The following is a 20,311-nucleotide window of genomic DNA, read 5'->3' as shown; positions in this document are numbered from 1 at the left end:
TTTCTTTCTTTCCAGACACTTGATAGGCCCCTAAGAAGTGCCTGATGCTAAGGACACAAACAGGACTCAGGAGCTCACGGTGTTTGTTCCTTCATGCTGAGTAATACGTCATAGCTCCAGTGTGCTTTCTATCATGGTGGTTAATTTGAAGTTTAAAGCCTATAAGATGGTAGCTACACTTGCAGTGAGCACAGCATAATGTATGCACTTGTCAAATGGCTATATTGCACACCTGAAATGTATACAAGAGCATGGGACTATTGGCCATGAGTTCAAGCCCCGCATTGAGCATGGAGCCTACTACAAATAAATTAATTTTTAAAAATATTTTAAGTTTATTTATTTATTTTCAGAGAGAGAGAGCACAGGCATGTGAGTGGGGGAGGGGCAGAGAGAGAGAGGGAGAGAGGATTCCAAGCAGGTTCTGCACTGACAGCGCCTGATCATGACCCAAGCCAAGATCGAAAGTCAGACACTCAACCAACTGAGCCACCCAGGTGCCCCTAAAAAAGTTTTTTTTTAGTAAAAGAAAAAGGGGGTGCCTGATAGGCTCAATCAGTAGAGCATGCAACTCTTGATCTCAGGGTGGTGAGTTCAAGCCCCATGTTTGGGTATGGAGCCTACTTAAAAAAAAATTCAAACCCCCAAAACCTATACAGTACACAGTATTTAAATAGGTACTTTTTCTGTTACATGTCTTATGAGGAAGCAACATTTTTTAACATTCTCTTATTCTTTATCATAAAATTTAAATGAGCACAGCAAATATTAAAATAATGTAGAATGAGAAAAAAATGAAAACCCAAGGTTTCCCAAACCTCCTACTACTCCCAGAAAATTTTATGCACATGCAAATAGTTTTTTCTACCCAAATAGTTTTTTTTTAAAGAGGAGTGAATAATTCAAGTGTGTTGTTTATTTATTTTTTAAATGTTTATTTAATTTTGAGAGAAAGAGAGAGTGCTCGTGGGGGAGGGAGTCACAGAATCCGAAGCAGGCTCCTGGATCCAAGCTGTCAGCACAGAGCCCAGTGCGGGGCTCAAACCCACAAATTGCGAGGTCATGATCTGAGCCAAAGTCGGACACTCAACTGACTGAGCCACCCAGGCGCCCCTATCCAAATAGTTTTTTATACCATTCAGACTTTGTATATCTTGCTTTAAATAAAAAAAAATTAATATATCTCAGAGCTCTTTTAGTATCAACACATAATAGACATTTTGGTTGTTTCACACTTTATTTAACCTATGGATATTGAAGTTCTGTGTGTATATATATTGTTTTGCTCTGCAAACAATGCTGCATTATATATCTTTTTGTATATAACTTTGTATATTGGTAAGAATACAGCTATAGAATCAGTACCTAGCATTGGACTTAACCAAAAAATATGTACATGTAAAATTTTTATGACTTCTGCCAAATTGCCCCACAGATTATAATAACTGCTTATATTTCTACGGACAGCATTTGAAAATGACTTTTTCACATAATCTTTACTAATACTGTGTTTTATTAAAGTTTTTTATTTTTTCCCATGGCACGGTTGAATACTGTAGCTTATTTATTATTTTAATTTACATTTCTTTAATTTTAAATTTGGACAGTTGTCATGTCGTGCTTATAGAAAGTTATAAATCTTTTTGTATAGATTGCCTATTCCTACCCTTTATTCCTTTTTCTGTTGTGCTATAATTTTTCTAATTCATTTGTAACAGCTATTTGAGTATGAAGACATTTATCCTTGTGTCTGCAATGTGTATTACAGTTATTTTCCCAGTTTATCATTCACCTTTTGAATTTAGTAATTTTTATTAGGGAGAAATTTCCATTTTTATATCATCAAGCTTATATTTTTTTCATTTATGACTCCTAGCCTTGTTTTTCTTGCTACAGAAAGTCCTATTTGTGTACTTAGCATCACACACCCCTTAGTAACCTCTGGAAGTGTCTGGAAAGAAAGAAAAGGGAAAGGAAAGCAGGTTACAGAAAGATTTTTCCCTGTCTGTGCACTTTTAAATTATGCTTTAACTTTTCAGACGTAATCTAGAAATTTTTCATTCACTTGTTCAGAAAGCTCTGTGTATAAGTGTGTGTGTGTGTGTGTGTGTGTATGTGTGTAAATTGGCCATGTGTCTAGCACTGTGGTGCAAAATACCCCCTTGTAAAAGCATAGCTTCTTATAACCAAGGTACTTACAATCTGGGGAAAATAAGAGCAGTTCAAAGCAGACTGAGCACTGTAAGAATTCGGAGTAAAGGAATGCTGAATTTGGCCTGGAAGTAGCTTAGAAGCACCATAAAGTAGCTCAGATGTTTCTCCGTAAATTTATGTGGTTATCCCTCTGAGCCCCACATGTTCTTTTTACTCTGAATTCATGGTTAGTTCTGTGTTGAGGTTTTTATTTAGCCAGGTTGGTGTCTACCTTTGATATCTTGTTTGGGAATATAAGGACAAGGACATGAATGTAGCAATAGAATCTATTCTGAGCCAGACTTCTTAGAATCAGGGATGAGATGGGAGCTGAGGAGGGAGGTGGGGTGTGGGAAGGAGCTAGAGTAGATTAGTTGCCCCCTGGTCGTGAGCGGCTGTTTTCTTTTGTGACTGCCCTACCCCGTTGTAACCAGGTGGTCTGGAGAACGGCTCAGCGTCCTTATTACCCCTGATTCCAGGGCTCCCGGCCCATGGAGACTTTTGCACTGTTCTCATCCCCATGGACTCCCTACTGTCGGACAAGACAAATAGAAACTCTTTCTCTCTTTTCAGGTGAAACCAGTGGGAACGAAAGTGATGCGGAGTATCTGCCAAAGAGTGAGTGAGTCAGTGGGGCTGCTCCCTTTCTCGTGATGATCATGGTCATGGGTGGAGTAGCACCTGCCTTTGGGATTGAGCATGTTTTTCCCACATTCAGCTTTATTTAGTGGGTGATATTTTTATGATAAGACCTGCTGAAATTTGGGGGACTAAGCAGTACACTGTTAGATGTTCGACAGCGTTAAAAACCTCCCGTGGTGGAATGAGGCAAACAGTACGGCTCTTAAGACGGAGTGTTCTTAGGGGAGCAGCGAAACTGCATGTTCAGACATAGGTGCAGGAGTTTCCCAGCAGCCAAAACAGAGTATGTGAATCATCCTCTGAGACAAATACATACCATTAAATATCTAATTTTTCATAATCACTCAAGTGTACTTATTTAACTTTGACATCTCTGATACTGAGATAGGAAATATCGATCCATCTCTCATTTACAGACATTTACTTATATTACAAATTATTGTGCCGTTTGCTTTCTGCTAGCACATAGAATCTGCCATACATTTTTTGACTGTATGTGTTCAGACATATCATGGTCTCTGTATCCTTCACGTAATGGATTTTCATAGCAAATTATATAGTTCCTGTTTCACTGACTGACATATCGAGGCATGGAGACAGTCAGAGACATGAATTGTCAAAGCTGAGTGTAGGGCAGTTCCGAGTCTGATACTCGGGTCTTATGATTAATAGTCATGTGCTCTCTCCGTTGGCCTGATTGCTTCAGGTGTTTGATTCTGGAGCCTTACTAAGGTGAAACTTAAGTCATCATCAAGTTCAGCCTGGATGTGTAAGGATGACAGAGCTAATGCCGTTGCTGCTGAGAAACAGGACGTAAAATTTTCTTGATTTGAACTGAGCTTTGCCTAGAGCACTAAATGTACTGGATAGTTCGGGGGAGCCATTTCGAGATGAATTTTGAAGTGTTCTTAATATTTGATCTGTGGTGTAACTTCTTTGGGGGCAGAATGTGTCACATCTCAAAAGAGAAGCAAACAATTAGAGGCTGCGTCTTTTGATCGTGGCTCAGAATAACACATCATCAACTCTCTGGGCCACTTAGACTATTTCTTCTGCAAGTTCTGCATTTCCTCTACAGGAGACCACCCCAAATTGTCCACAGTTTGGAGATAAATGAGAATAAAGGATAAATGCTACCCAGTTTTGAGTGGAATTTCTCATATTTAAGTAGTATGCTTCCATAATTTCATTCTTTTGAGAAATAGTCTATTAATAGGTGTCTTCTTTTGGTTCATTTTTCCCCTCTTGGATTTAACACCATATATTGATGTAAGCATGTGTCCGTTGTCAGTAATATATGCCAAGGAGAGAAGGGTAAAAGGCAGTTTCTTTAATGTGAGGATATTTATTTTAATTTTATCAAACTCATCTTTTTGTGTACTTAGCCTCTGTAGGACTCTGTTCTTTTATCAGATCTTCCCCCCAGCGTGTACACACACACACACACACACACACACACACACACACACACGTGATTTCATGGTCCCAATGATGAGGGAAACAAAGGCAAGAGAAATGCAGCTTAAAGTAAATTTCCTTACAGCCTGCAGCCTACTGATAGACACCTGAAATATGCAGAACGTGGCCTTCCTCAAGGAATTCATGGCTGCCTTCCTGCCTTAATGTCTATGTTTTATTAAAAACTAAAAGTAGAGGCACCTGGGTGGTTCAGTTGGTTAAGCGTCTGACTCTTGATTTTGGCTGTGGTCATGATCTCACAGTTTGTGAGTTCGAGCTGCACATTGGGCTTCGGGCTGGCAGTGTGGAGCCTGCTTGGGATTCTCTCTCTCCCTCTCTCTCTCTCTGCTCCCCTTCCCTCAAAATTAATAAATAAACTTTTAAAAAACTTAAAAAAAAAAAAACCCTAAAAGCAACCTTGTCTTGACAATAGTTATATCTTCAGGGTCCTGGAAGACCCTGCCTTTAGCATCCGGAAATTCCTTAGAAACTCGCTTCATTCTCTATCCCCCCTCCCTCCACACACTCAAAAGTATATAATCAGTCTCTCCTCACAACCCCAGTGCAGCTCTTTCTGCCCATGGGTCCTGTGCCCATGCTATAATAAAACCTCATTTTTGCACCAAAAACGTCTCAAGAATTCTTTCTCAGTCGTTTACTCACAAACCCCGCTTCATAATTTCATCACCAGCCAGTGGCATCTGTTGTCAGGCCAGTGCTTTCACCTGACGTTTTCCACGTATCCTGGTGTTACGCTGCGGAAGATGGGAGAGCACAGAATATGTGTTGGGACGCACCTAGAGTATCGGTTGGGACACCGCGGGCTCCTGGGCGCTTGTGAGACTCTGTACTTGTTCCCCAAGTATGTCATAGCCCTCGCAGGGCTGTGTGGCAGACGTCGGTTAGTCAGCACTCCGTCAGCAATGACTGGGTGAAGATTAGTCCATATGGGTCATGACCTCTGGGCGCTGGAGGGAAGATGGGGCTACAAAGGAAAATCAGTGCTCCCTGATTTCATTGCAGACCGCCACAAGCGCTTAGCCCAGCTCCAGCAGTCTTCCAAGAGGAATCCTCACTACCAGACCTTAGAGAGGGATCTTATTGAATTACAGGAGCAGCAGCTCTTTGAACTTTTTGTGGTGGTGTCCCTCCAGAAGAAGCCATCAGAAATAAGCTACATTCCCCAGGTCATACAGCAGTTCCCTGGCAAGGTAGGTACTTGGTACCTTGACTTGGTAGGGAGACCAAGAGGCGTCCAGGAGTGTTCTCGTATCTCTGTGTTTTATCTCCGCTCTTCTTTCTATTGTGATCTCAAGCAGCTTTTACTAACACTGTACCTTTTGTAGGATCTGGTAAGTGACTCTGGTGACATCTCACGTCTGGCCTGAGCTGCAAACAAGGGCAAAAACTTATTATCCAAATTGTTTGTTTTATTTATTTATTTATTTTTTTGCTCTGCTGTTTACTAAGTGCCCTTTAGCAAGTTGCAAAACCTCAGTTTTCTCATTCTTTTTTTTTTTAATGTTTATTTTTGACAGAGAGACAGAGCATGAGCGGGGGAGGGGCAGAGAGAGGGGGAGACACAGAATCTGAAGCAGGCTCCAGGCTCTGAGCTGTCAGCACAGAGTCTGACGCGGGGCTCAAACTCACAGACCGTGAGATCATGACCTGAGCCGAAGTCGGACGCTCAACCGACTGAGCCACCCAGGCACCCCTCAGTTTTCTCATTCTTGAAGAGGGGAACAGTAAATACGACAGAACAGGGTAGCAGTTTAGAGCATGGACTCTAAGCCAACTCTCTGCACCTGCCACTAATTAGCACTGTGACTTTGAGCAGTTACTTAACTGCTCTGTGCCTTGGTTTCTTCATTTGTAAAATGGAGGTAATCATAATAATGTCTATCCCATTGAGTTGCAGTGAGGATTAAATGAGCTGTATAAAGCACTTAGAATAGTGTCTAGCATACAGGCAGCACTATAGAATGTTATCCATTATTAGTGAGGGTTTAATAAGATAATGTATTTAAAGTGCTTAACACAGTTCCTGGCACATAGTAAGCACTTCATACATGGTGGCTATTATTAACAAATATTATTTGATTTTCTCTGTCTTATGCCTGAGAGGGCATAACATTAAAAAGCAAACAGAAACCCCACACTGTAGGTTGAGAGAGAAACCACAGAAGAAAACAAAAAGTTTTATAGTTTATTTTGTATTTAATTTTTCCTGCTTTTTGAACAACGGGTCCACAGTTGTTGTTTTTTTTTTTTCAACGTTTATTTATTTTTGGGACAGAGAGAGACAGAGCATGAACGGGGGAGGGGCAGAGAGAGAGGGAGACACAGAATCGGAAACAGGCTCCAGGCTCTGAGCCATCAGCCCAGAGCCTGACTCGGGGCTCGAACTCCCGGACCTCGAGATCGTGACCTGGCTGAAGTCAGACGCCTAACCGACTGCGCCACCCAGGCGCCCCTAACGGGTCCACAGTTTCATCTTGCAGCTGTGCTTTGCAAATTATGTAATGAGCCTTGGTAAGGCGTGATCCCTTTAAATAGGGAATCTCCTCACTCTCCATCTTAATACTTGGACCATGTCTCTTATTTAAGTTATCTGCTCAGATGCTTTAGGAACTTGAGATTTAAACCCCGACTTACGTGTTTCACCAAAAAAAGCTAGGGGAGCACAACTGTACTGGAATGGAATCTAAGAGACATTTCCTGCATAAATTCTCATTAGAAAAAAAAAAAAGTGCTAGGGCACCTGGGTGCCTCAGTTGGTTAAGCGTTTAACTTTGGCTCAGGTCATGATCTCGTGATTCGTGGGTTTGAGCCTCGCATTGGGCTCTGCACTGGCAGTGCGGAACCTGCTTGGGATTCCCTCTCTCCCTCTCTTTCTCCGCCCCTCCTCCCCTTGCTCTCTTTCTCTCTCTTTCTCTCTCTCTCTCTCAGAAAAAAATAACCTTAAAAAAAAGTGCTCAACCACATTCCTACTGTAAACAAAACTGTTTAATTTCTTTTTTTATTTAAAAAAAAATTTTTTTTAACGTTTTTTATTTATTTTTGGGACAGAGAGAGACAGAGCATGAACGGGGGAGGGGCAGAGAGAGAGGGAGACACAGAATCGGAAGCAGGCTCCAGGCTCCGAGCCATCAGCCCAGAGCCTGACGCGGGGCTCGAACTCACGGACCGAAAGATCGTGACCTGGCTGAAGTCGGACACTTAACCGACTGCGCCACCCAAGCGCCCCTGAAACTGTTTAATTTCTTATAAAATTCTTCAGTGTAGCCTGAGAGCCACAGTGTCACAACACTGAACCATGGAAGTCTAAAATGATGTAATGCAGATAGTCTTGAAGAGTCCAATTTCCCATAAAGAGAAGCTTAATTTTTTTTTTCCGATTTTTCAATCAGTCTTACCTTTGCAGAAATCTCGAGGTTGAACATTGTTTTTCAACAAAGCCTGAATTAACGGGCTCAGAGCCAGATAAGGACCCAGCTGAGTCTGGCAGGGATTCAGGGATGTTTCTAAGCAAATTACTTAGCATCCTTGTGCATTAGGCTCCCATAAGTTGAGGGAGAGAGCTGACCAAGTCTCTCTTGATTGCGTGTGGAAAACCCTAAATGAAGACAATTCCGAGTCATTTAACAATGTAAAAATAATAGAAGGTGAGACAACTGAACTTTTGTTAGAATGCTTTTCCGTTTCTGAAGAGCTAAATGAATGTCTAGGTGACTCAGAATGGCTGCATGTTTTGTTTCAGAAATTAAATTAAAGGAATAATTTGTATTAGTTACATGAGGGTACTATGGCTATAATAGACTTATTTTCTGCTTGTTTCCATACTAATTTTTAAATGTCTTTTGGTTTAACTAAATTTAGATTGTTCTTTTAAGTATGATACCAGACTTGCACACAAAGGCCTTCCACGCTAAAATTTCACAGGAAGTTGCAGACTAGTAATTAGTTAGCAAAGATTATATGCTAAAGGAAATGATTATATATGGGATAGATTCTAAAAATAGTATCTTTTCTTTTTTTTTTAATTTTTTAACGTTTATTTATTTTTGAGACAGAGAGAGACAGAGCATGAATGGGGGGAGGGTCAGAGAGAGAGGGAGACACAGAATCGGAAGCAGGCTCCAGGCTCCGAGCTGTCAGCACAGAGCCCGACGCGGGACTCGAACTCACGAACCGTGAGATCATGACCTGAGCCGAAGTCGGACACTTAACCGACTGAGCCACCCAGGCGCCCCAAAATAGTATCTTTTCTAAATAACATTCAAAACACCTTTGACTATTGATCAGAGAGTGTCTGGCACTAACTGGGCTTTTGCTATCAGTGTGCTATAGAATAGGTTTTTATTTTATGTCCCATGATTTATTAAAATATTGGGTTTCCACTAGTATGTGAATCCTGAATTACGATTCTACCTCTAGACTAGAAACTATTTTCAGTCACTCCTCTTACATCAGATTATAGGATCTCCACAAGTAACCATTTCTATGTCAAAATAGGATTCTTTATTCTTAGTAACCGTGTTCTCAGTGTATCTTCAGTGATTACTGGCCTTGGCCTTCCTGTCATGTGAAACAACACAACACTGTGCTGAGATGACTACTTAGGCTTATCAGAGACCTCTTTTCCCATGACCAGGCTGTTTTGTATATATAGTCTCTGCTTACGTAGAATATTAGTCACCTATAAATGTTCCATTTTTCAGGGTGATCATGGCTTTAAGCAGTCCAAAGACACTGAAGAGAGGCTCAAAGTTATCCCCAAGTTTTGTTTTCCTGACTCAAAAGACTGGGTGCCAACCTCAGAACTCAAGAGGTAAATGGGTTCCTTAATCTGATTTCTCATTTTTGGAACTGCAAAAATAGAATCAGGATATTTGAGAAATGGGTAGAGCCAGCAGTGAAAGCTATGTGGACACTGTAGCAGGTCAAGGATGCAGTGGGAGGAAAGGAAGAAACAGAATTAGAACATTTCCTATGTGAGTTCAAAAAAGAAAAACATGGAATAGTTTCAGTGTCAAAGGGAAAACGAGTTTGAGAAGCTCTGCAGTTGGCCAGTTCTGGGTGGGGGGGGGGGGGGAGTTCTGTTTTATATACAATCAGAAATGCCACCAAGTGGACAGAAAAGGAAAAAGGACTTGGGCTTAGGGACCCTACTTAGGAGGTAAAACAGTGGTGTCTGCACCTTGTTTCTCCTTCAAGTTGACGGAAGCCACAGCCCAGATTGTACGTTCCCCTGCGAAACTTGTACAAAGGGAGGATCCAGATTGGGAGGTGTGAGCATTATTGAGAAGGGAAGATAAGGAATTTCTTCCTGGTATCTTGAGGGAACTGTGTTCAATTAATAAACAGTTATCCTCCCTGAATCCTGCTTGTAAGTAGATAACTGCTCAGTTCAGAACTGTAATTATTGACCGTGCTATTTAGGCCGAAAAGCATGATTCTGGAACCGTGTCACATGCAGATAACCTGCTGGAGGAAAGCCTCGGCTGTTGCCTAAGTAGCTGCTCTGCCTTTCTGCCTCACCTTGCCTCCAGTCTGAGCTGCTGTCTCGCCTAACCAGTTTGGCCTGATGGCCACTCTCCTCTCTGAACCATCAATCCTGATGGTCTTAAGCTGTCAGGTGCACTGCTAACTGCACAAGCAGCTTCTTTCATAATGGCCTGGCCGCTCCATAGCTGGCTTTTCTGCCCAATGAGTTATATGGGTTTTTTTTTTTCTGGAATATTTGGGAAATACAGAGGAATAAATAAAAAGCGGAAGTTATAAGTCACTGGCATTCTGGCACTCAGAGATAATAACTAAATATGTTGGCATATTCCCTTTCAATCTTTGTTTTTGGCCATATATAGATGTATGTATTCACTGCTCAAATTTGGATTTCTTTGATTATTAATGAATTTCTTTCTTGGTCTTCTTTTTATAAACTATGCAGATCTTTTTTTTAAATGTTTTTTTGAGAGAGAGAGAGAGAGCACTCAAGAGTGGGGGTGGGTAGAGAAAGAGGGGGAAAGAGGATCTGAAGCGGGCTCTATGCTGACAGCAGAGAGCCCGATGTGGGGCTCGAACTCACGAACTGTGAGATCACGACCTGATCTGAAGTCTGAGGTTTAACTGAGTCACCCAGGTGCCCCTCTCTGCAAATCTTTTGCTTATGTTTCCGGTGAGGAGCTGATAATTTTCCTAGCAACTTTTATAGTTAAGGATATAACCCTTTGCCAATCACTGTTCCATAGGACCTCTCGGAACTAAATAGAAGAATTTGGAAGGGAAAAATACCTTTCCTAAATGTTAGACTCTATCAGATATTCACTAAAAGGAAAATAGGCTTGATTAATAGCTAGACTGGGTAAATAAGAAAGTAAAAGGCAGTGGCATCAGAAGGTCATCCGGTACTTTCTCTCTCACACATACAGTGTCAGGCAAGATATTCTCAGGCCTGGACATTCTTCCTCAGGAGGAAGGTGGCTTGCGATAAATGTGGTATTAATGCCTCCTCTTACATCACAAAATGACTGCTGTTGGACACTAATTTTAAATTGTTTGTTCTGGGGCGCCGGGGTGGCTAAGTTGGTTAAGTGTCTGACTTCAGCTCAGGTCGTGATCTCACAGTTTGTGAGTTCGAGCCCCACGTCGGGCTCTGCACTGTGTGGAGCCTGCTTGGGATTCTCTCTCTCCCCCCTACTCTAAACAAACAAACTTAAAAAAATAGTTTGTTCCATGAAGAATGTAATAATTAGTTGTTTAGATCTCACCTATCGACTATTTTTTTTTCAGTGAAACATTCTCCTTTGTCTTAACTGGTGAAGATGGGAGCCGCTGGTTTGGTTACTGTAAGAAGCTCTTGGTAAGTACCAGGCTTGTTCTACAGGCAGGGCTGGGCAATAGAGTCCTCAGTAGAGTCCAGGGACACCTGGCTGGCTCAGTAGGAAGAGTGTGCAACTCTCGATCTGGAAGTCATGAATTCGAGCCCCATGCTGGGTGTAGAGATTACTAAAAAAAAGGAAACAAACAAAAAAAGAAACAATAGAATCAGACTAGGAACTTCAGAAACTCTATTTCTAGATGAGTTTGAGGGCTGCATAATCACCCATATATTAAAGAAGCTGCATTAGCTTTAACTAGTAAGAGCAAGGTTGGAGTTAGCAACAAGTGTCCCAGAATAAGAAGGGTATGGACTTCTTCTATTACTTGTGTGTTTGTAATAGATGAAGAAACTGATGACAGAGTGGTTAAATATCAGCCTGGGTCTATTCAAGGGATGGCGTGAATTAAGCCATTCGCGGGAGCTCTGAGTTACTTGCTTCTTGTTTAGATGCAGCCACTAAACCTGGAATAAATCATGCTATCATTTTTTTTAGCATTTTCCCATCCAGCCTTGGTTCCTACTCTGTACTAAAGAGTACTAAGAGAGTATTCATAGTTCAAGTTAACAAAGACTTGTGCCGCGTCATTTTTGCTTTGATGTGTTTTGTTTTAGCCAGAAGGCAAAGGGAAGCGACTCCCTGAGGTATACTGCATGGTTAGCCGCCTGGGCTGCTTCAACCTTTTTTCCAAGGTGAGTGCAGAATGAGCCCTGGAAGGGTGCTGTGCTTCCTGGGCTCCGAGTACGTGTTGTTTCTGATGATTTCACTGGGCTATGTCTTGTGACACGGACTCTAGCATACTACTTTAGGAAGCGTTCTCAGTAGTAGATTAGAGCCACAAGTTTGAAGGTTTACATTCGTCTAGACTAGACTATGTTTACATCTGTCTAGTTTACCGGAGTCACTATGTTGTTGCGTCATCTCATTTTGACTTGCCAAACCACCCAGCTTCAAGGAGAACGTAGCCTGAAGCTTACCTTGCCTCGTGAGTCTTTCCCAGACCCCAAACTGCAAGATATCATGGTCGGTGTCCCCATCTCTGCCCCTACCGTAGGGAGGTGGAAAGAAGCTCCTCTTCTAAAAATGAGTGGATTGATTTGAGTAACTTTTCTTGGAGATATAAAGATACCCCCAAGAGATACGAGGCCTTTAGTGAACTTTTTTTCATTGCGGAAGCTTATCTGTCTTAAAATCTGTTGGTGTAATTTTCAATCTTGTGCACCAAGTTTGGTAGTTCCTTATGTGTTTGAACTGAGTCCCTAATAAAGTAACATACGTTGCACGTGCAGATTCTGGATGAAGTGGAGAAGAGAAGGGAAATGTCTCCAGCCCTGGTTTACCCATTCATGCGAAGTGTCATGGAAGCTCCCTTCCCAGCTCCTGGACGCACCATCACAGTTAAGAGCTACCTCCCTGGGGCTGGCGATGGGGTAAGTTAGCTCATGTTGAAAAGGCTTGATAGCCACCAAAAAGCAGGCCTTACACTAATAGGCAGAATTTCCAGAAGCCTCAGGGCATAGATTTCCCTTTTCCATAAACTGTGCAGAATGTATTTTAGTACCAAAAATCACTGGTGAAACGGCCAGTTGTGAGACATTGTGAGTTGGTCCAGTTGTGAGATAGTCGAGCCCTCTAGGAGCTAGAGGTTTTCTGCCTTTCGTAGACTGAGCCCCATTTGTAACAATAGCAGTGTGATAAATGATGATTATACATGCTATTGTCTGGTAAAATAAAAGGTTTTACCAGAAACTTACAGCGTGAAAAGAAGTTATTAGGGGGCACTGGCTGGTCCAGTCAATAGAGCACGTGACTCTTGAACTCAAGGTTATGATTTTGAGCCCCATGTTGGGTATAGAGATTATTTAAAAAAAATAAAATCCTTAAAAGAAATAATTAGGTGTTAGGTCTTGGGAGTAGTTGTAGACAGCTTCACAAACTCTGTAGCAAAACCTTTTTCCTGAATTTCCCCTGTAAAAGAATGACAGGATCCATTAATGGTGTCATTATAGATTGTTTTCCAACCTGAACTCCCCTGATTCGAATTCTTTCATTTCAGTCCATTGAACTCTGCCGGCCACTGGATTCCCGACTAGAACACGTTGACTTTGAATGTCTCTTTAAGTGCCTGAGTGTGTGCAATCTCATCCGGGTCTGTGCCTCCCTCCTTTTGGAACGGAGGGTAATCTTTGTTGCCAACAGCCTAAGGTGAGAAATTTGTAAAATATGTCACTTCCTACTGGTATTTCACTTGTTTTCGCTATTTTAAAATTTGGGCATTTACAAAAACCGTAGGATCTCAGTTACCTAATGCCATAGTGACGTGGATAATTCCAAATGGTCAGTAATCCAGAGCTATTTTGCATTAGGCTATAGCCATCACTTTGGGATTGCAGTGAATTTATCTTTCTAAATGTGTTTTACTTAAACCGTTGTTAAAGGTTCATACTGCTGGAATGAATAAATCATGGGATAAAAGGTACACCATAGGGAATATCGTCCATGATACTGTAATGCTAAGGTGACAGGTGGTCGCAACACTTGTGAGCATAGTATAATGTGGAGAGACTTGGAGTCACTATGTTTACACCTGAAACCAGTGTCACGTTGGTGACACCTGAAACTAAGGTAACATCAGTATAGCGTGTCAACTATACTCAAACAAGAAATTAGTTGGCATTCCTTTATCTAAGTACACATTAACTTTGAGCAATATAAATTGTGGGGAAAAGCTGGTTAAGACTAAAACTTTGCTGTGAATTAAGTTAAAAATGTAAACAAAATGTCAAAAATTAATGAGTCCTCACAGAATCGCTCATCTGTGATCACTATCCGGTGTCAGGTAATTCTGTAACATCCTATCTGAACCATTCTCCACGTGTTGAGTGCGTCACACTGTTTCTGCTTTCTTCTCTGGCCAGCACCCTGTCAAAATGTGGCCATGCTGTGGTTGCCACACTGTATCCGTTCACCTGGCAGCATACCTACATCCCAGTCCTACCAGCATCTATGATCGACATCGTGTGCTCACCCACTCCGTTCCTTATTGGAATCCTGTCTTGCTCCTTACCGCAGCTCCAGGACCTCCCCATTGAAGAGGTGAGATGGGAGAAAAGACAGGGCACTGACAAATGAAAACAGATTGCCTTTAAGAGTGTTGGAGTCGTCATTCGTATTAAAAGACAATATTCATATACTATGCCATCCTATTTTTGTATCTTTTTATTAAAGTGAGAAAAATTCCATAGTGCACATGAATCCAAAGTTGTGGTGGTGCCATGGGCTCGTTCTTGTGTTATTCCGAAGGGCAGGTCTTTTTGTTTGTTTTAAGTCAAACACAAGAGCTACTCTGGGTTAACTTAAAAAGTTGTTTTAAGGGGCGCCTGGGTGGTTCAGTCGGTTGAGCGTCCGGCTTCGGCTCAGGTCATGATCTCATGGTTGGTGAGTTCGAGCCCCGCGTCGGGCCCTGTGCTGACAGCTCAGAGCCTGGAGCCTGCTCTGGATTCTGTGTCTCTCTCTCTGCCCCTCCCCTGCTCGTGCTCTTCCCTATCTCTCGAAAGTAAAGAAACATTTAAAAAAATTTTTTTAAAATTGTCTTAAATATAACACACATATAGAGAAGTGTGGTCAAAACAAAATGAATTGTCACAAAGTGAATGCTTACGTAAGCCACATTGGAATGGAATGGAAACATCACACCGGTGGAGACAATGCCACCAACACATTGAAAAGTCTCCATCAGGCCACCTTCTGTCACTGTTCCCTTCCCATGCCCATGAAAGGTAACCACTGTCTTGACCGTTATGGTGTTCATTTACCTGTTTTTCTTTATAGTTTTACATCCTACCCATTTATTCCTAAACAGTATAGTTCAGCTTTGTCTGGTTTTAAGCTTGTTATAAATGGACTCATGTGCAGTATATAGACATATATTTTATCTGGCTTCTTTTTTTTTGTAGCCAAATATATTACTTTTTATTATAATTACTTCTTTTTTTTAACTTTATTTTTTATTTTTTATTTTTTTTTAAATTTACATCCAAATTAGTTAGCATATAGTGAAGCAATGATTTCAGGAGTAGATTCCTTAGTGCCCCTTACCCATTTAGCCCATTCCCCCTCCTACAACCCATCCAGTAACCCTCAGTTTGTTCTCCATATTTATGAGTCTCTTCTGTTTTGTCCCCCTCCCTGTTTTTATGTTATTTTTGTTTCCCTTCCCTTATGTTCATCTGTTTTGTCTCTTAAAGTCTTCATATGAGTGAAGTCATATGATTTTTGTCTTTCTCTGAGTGACTAATATCACTTAGCATAATACCCTCCAGTTCCATCCACATAGTTGCAAATGGCAAGATTTAATTCTTTTTGATTGCCAAGTAATACTCCAAGTAATACTTCTTCTTTATCCATTCATCCATTGATGGACATCTGGGCTCTTTCCATACTTTGGCTATTGTTGATAGTGCTGCTATAAACATGGGGGTGCATGTGTCCCTTCAAAACAGCACAACTGTATCCCTTGGATAAATACCTAGTAGTGCAATTGCTGGGTCTTAGGGTAGTTCTATTTTTAGTTCTTTGAGGAACCTCCATGCTGTTTTCCAGAGTGGCTTCACCAGCTTGCATTCCCACCAACAATGCAAAAGAGATCCTCTTTCTCCACATCCTCGCCAACATCTGTTGTTGCCTGAGTTATTAATGTTAGCCATTCTGACCAGTGTGAGGTGGTATCTCATTGTGGTTTTGATTTGTATTTCCCTGATGATGAGTGATGTTGAGCATTTTTTCATGTGTCGGTTGGCCATCTGGATGTCTTGTTATCTGGCTTCTTTTGATTAACCTTGTGTCTGTAGGATTCATCCCTGTGGATGAGTTTAACAGCTGTTCCATCATTCTAATTGTGCGTATTATTCCATTGTGTGAATACCCATCCTACAGTTGATGGACTTTTGAGTTGTTTCCAGTTTAGGGCTACTACAAATAATGCTGCTATAAATATTCATGTGCATGACCTTCGGTCCATATGTGCATGCAATTCTAGGGTATATACTTGGAAATGGAATTGCTGGGTCATGGATAAGCATATCTTCAACTTACGTAAATAAGATCAAACTGTTTTCCAAAGTAGCTGTGCCAAGTTAAACCCCCTCCACCAATGTATGAGAGTTCCTGTTGTTCCATATCCTCCTGACACTTCTTATCATCAGTTTGTATGATGTAGCCTATCTGGTGAATGTGGAGTGGTGTTCTCGTTGAGGTTTAATTTGCATTCCTTGATTACTGTTGGGGGTGTGCATCTTTATTGGCCATGTGAATATCATCTGTTATAAAATTCATTGTCTATCTTTCTACTGGATTGTTTACCCTCACTGATTTGTAAGAGGTATTTTTATATTCTGGGTATCAGCCTCTTTGTGGCATGCCTTTTTATTCTCTAAAATGATGTTTTTAATGCACAAAAGTTCTTAATTTTAATATAGTCATAATTATTGGTCTTTTCCTTTTATGGTTCGTGTGCGGTGCTATCTCCCCTTCCCTTCCCTTCCCTTCCCTTCCCTTCCCTTCCCTTCCCTTCCCTTCCCTTCCCTTCCCTTCTCTCCTCTCCTCTCCTCTCCTCTCCTCTCCTCTCCTCTCCTCTCCTCTCCTCTCCTCTCCTCTTCCCCCCCCCCCCTCGTCTCATCTGCACTGACAACAGTGTCTGACGTGGGGCTGGAACCCATAAGAGCTGTGAGATCATGACCTGAGCCAAAGTCGGAGGCTTAACTGACTGAACCACCCAGGTGTCCCTTTGCCTTTAGTTTTTAATTTTTTTGTATATGATAGGAGGTAAGGATCTTTTTTTTTTCTAATATGGACAGTGAACTATACTAGTACTAGTATATTAGGAAGTATATTGAAGTCCTCAAAAAATTAAAATAGAACTACCATGTGATCCAACAATCCCACTTCCAGGCATATATCCAATAAAAATCAAATCACTCTCTTGAAAAGATACGTGCACCCTCATGTTGAAGAGGAAAACCACTGTTTTCCATAGTGGTTGTACCAATTTGCATTCATACCAACAGTACACAAGGGTTCCTTTTTCTCCAGCATTTGTTATCTTTTGTCTTTTTGATAATAGCCTTTCTAACAGAGATGAGGTGATGTCTCAATGTGGTTTTGAGTAACATTTCCTTAATGATCAGTGATGCTGAGCACCTTTTTATGGGCCTCTTGGCCAGTTTGCATGTCTTTGGGAAAAATGTCTATTCCGTTCCTCTGCTCATTTTTTTTTTTAAAGTAAACTCTACACCCAACATGGGGCTCAAACTCATGACCCCAGGATCAAGAGTCACATGCTGTACCATCTGAGCCGGCCACATGACCCTCTTCTGCTCATTTTTAATAGGATTATTTGGTGTTTGTTTTAGTTTTTGGTCATTGTTGGGTTTTGTTTTGTTTTGTTTTTTGCTATTGAGTTGTATGAATTCTTTATGTATTTTGGATATTAACCTTTTATCAGATATATAATTTGCAAATATTTTCTGCCACTTCGTAAGTTTCCTTTTCATTTTATTGATGGTTCCCTTTGCTGTGCAGCTTTTAGTTTAATATGCCTCTACTCGTTTATTTCTCGCTTTTGTTACCTTTGCTTTTGGTGTCAAATCCAAAAAATTCATTGACCAAACCAGTGTCAAGATGCTTACCCTTTATGGTTTCAGGTCTTAATATTCAAGTCTTTACTCCAATTTGAGTTGATATTTTTTTAAGTTTATTTGTTTTGGGTTGGGGGAGGGGGTGCAGAGAGAGAGGGAAAGAGAATCTCAAGCAGGCTCTGTACTGCGCAGAGCCCAGCATGGGGCTTGAGCTCACAAACTGTGAGAGCATGACCTGAGTCAAAATCAAGAGTCAGACACTTAACCACTGAACCACCCAGGCACCGCATTTTGAGTTGATTTTTATGTATAATATAAGATAGAGTCCAGTTTCTCTTTTTTGCATGTGGCTGTTTTTCCCGACACCATTTATTGAAGAGACTGTCATTTCCCCATTGCATATTCTTGCTTCCTTTTACTGTAAACGGACTATGCGTGAGTTTATTTCTGGACTCTGTTCTGTTCCATTGATCTATGTGCGTTTTTATGCCAGTACCATACTGTTTTGATTACTGTAACTTTGTGACCTGGTTTGAAATCAGGACATGTGATGCCTCCAGCTTTGTTATTTCTCAAGATTGCTTTGGCTATTCAGGGAACTTGGAGTCCCATAGGAGCTTTAGGATTGTTTGTTCTATTTCTATGATGAATGCCACTGGAATTTTGACAGGGATTGCACTGAATCTGTGCATTGCTTGGGGTAGTATGAACATTTTAATAATATTTATTCTTCTCATCTACAAGCACAGAATATCTTTCCACATACTTGTGTTCTTCAGTTTCTTTCATCAATTCTTACCGTTTTCAGTGTACAGATCTTTCACTTGCTTGGCTAAATTTACTCCTAATTATTCTTTTTGATGCAGTTGAGAATGGGATTGGTGGTGTTCTTAATTTCTTTTTCAGATAGTCCATTGTTAGTGTATAGAAACACAGCTGATTTTTGTACTAACCTTTTTTTTTTTTTAACTTTTAATTGTGGAAAATTTCAAACATAGTAAAAGTAAACAAAAGGTTAAAATAACTCCAATTACCCTACTTCAGCACTTACCAACTCATGGGGCCATCTTTACCCTTACCCACTCCTCTCTCCCATAATATTTTGAAGCATATCCTGATATAATTTCGCTGTTAAATATTACAATATAAATCTCTATAACACAAGGACATTTTAAACATAATCACAATACCATTATCACACCTAAAAAATTTAATAACAATTCTTTTAATATTAATACAATCCAGTGTTCATCTCTCCATTTCATAAATGTTCAATAGTTTGTTTGCGTCACTCCCAAATAAAGTCCACTCTTGTATTTGCTCAGTATGGTTTGTCACTTTAACGTATAGATGTGCCTGCCATCATTCTTTTTTAAATGCTTATTTATTTTTGAGAGAGGGTATGCGTACATTTATGACCAGAGAAGGGGCAGAGAGAGAGGGAGAGAGAGAATCCCAAGCAGATTCTGCATTGTCAGCACAGAGCCCTACACGGGGCTCAATCCCATGAACTTCAAGATCATGACCCAGGCCAGAGTCAAGAGTCAGACGCTTAACTATCTAAGCCATCTAGGCACCCGAGATGAGTTAACTTTTAAATGGGCTACAACTTGGGGCGCCTGGGTGGCTCAGTAGATTGAGCATCTGACTTCAGCTCAGGTCATGATCTCACCACTTGTGGGTTCGAGCCCTGTGTCTGGCTCTGTGCTGACAGCTCAGAGCCTGGAGCCTGCTTCGTATTCTGTGTCCCGTTCTCTCTCTGCCCCTCCCTAGCTCATGCTCTGACTCTCTCCCTCTCTCTCTCTCTCTCTCTCTTTCTCAAGAATAAATAAAACATTTAAAAAATTTATTTTTTATATTTTTTTTAATGTTTATTTATTTTTGAGACAGAGAGAGACAGAGTATGAACGGGGGAGGGTCAGAGAGAGACTCTCTCTCTCTCTCTCTGTCTCAAGAATAAATAAAACATTTAAAAAATTTATTTTTTATATATTTTTTTAATGTTTATTTATTTTTGAGACAGAGAGAGACAGAGCATGAACGGGGGAGGGTCAGAGAGAGAGAGGGAGACTCAGAATCGGAAGCAGGCTCCAGGCTCTGAGCTGTCAGCACGGAGCCCGACGTGGGGCTCGAACTTACGAACCGTGAGATCGTGACCTGGCTCAAGTCGGACGCTTAACCGACTGCGCCACCCAGGCGCCCCAAACATTAAAAAAAAATTTAAATGGGCTACAACTTGAACTTAATTTTGTTTAAAACTATTTCCATTGCTTGAAAGAATCAAACACTCTTCCTGATCTAGCAGTGCCTAATGTATGTCTCTGTGAATGTCTCTGGTTTAACTTACCAAGCTCCTTTATCCCATAGGTGCTGATAGTTGATCTCTGTGCAGACAAGTTCTTACAGGAGGTAAGTAACAAATGAGGTGATTACATAATATTTGGGGATAATTGGACAGAAAATATGTGAAAGTACTTAGAGAAGATGACTCAGGCAAGACTT

At 41.0% G+C, this 20,311-nt stretch overlaps 1 protein-coding gene across 2 annotated transcripts in view; it reads left to right on the top strand.

The window, feature by feature from the left end:
* Positions 1-20,311, top strand: part of DENND2C (DENN domain containing 2C) — a 91,067-nt gene that overhangs the window by 59,763 nt on the left and 10,993 nt on the right. For both annotated transcript variants that reach the window (XM_043575910.1, XM_043575909.1), the window contains exons 7-15: positions 2,767-2,811; positions 5,317-5,504; positions 9,015-9,124; positions 11,086-11,155; positions 11,789-11,866; positions 12,464-12,604; positions 13,231-13,379; positions 14,093-14,270; positions 20,177-20,218. In XM_043575910.1, the coding sequence (XP_043431845.1) occupies positions 2,767-2,811; positions 5,317-5,504; positions 9,015-9,124; positions 11,086-11,155; positions 11,789-11,866; positions 12,464-12,604; positions 13,231-13,379; positions 14,093-14,270; positions 20,177-20,218 (1,001 nt within the window). The remainder of the gene's footprint in view (positions 1-2,766; positions 2,812-5,316; positions 5,505-9,014; positions 9,125-11,085; positions 11,156-11,788; positions 11,867-12,463; positions 12,605-13,230; positions 13,380-14,092; positions 14,271-20,176; positions 20,219-20,311) is intronic.

Source organism: Prionailurus bengalensis, chromosome C1, assembly GCF_016509475.1.
Source record: "Prionailurus bengalensis isolate Pbe53 chromosome C1, Fcat_Pben_1.1_paternal_pri, whole genome shotgun sequence".
NCBI classification, from domain to species: Eukaryota; Metazoa; Chordata; class Mammalia; order Carnivora; family Felidae; genus Prionailurus; species Prionailurus bengalensis.
This window is presented reverse-complemented; position numbering and strand designations above follow the sequence as displayed.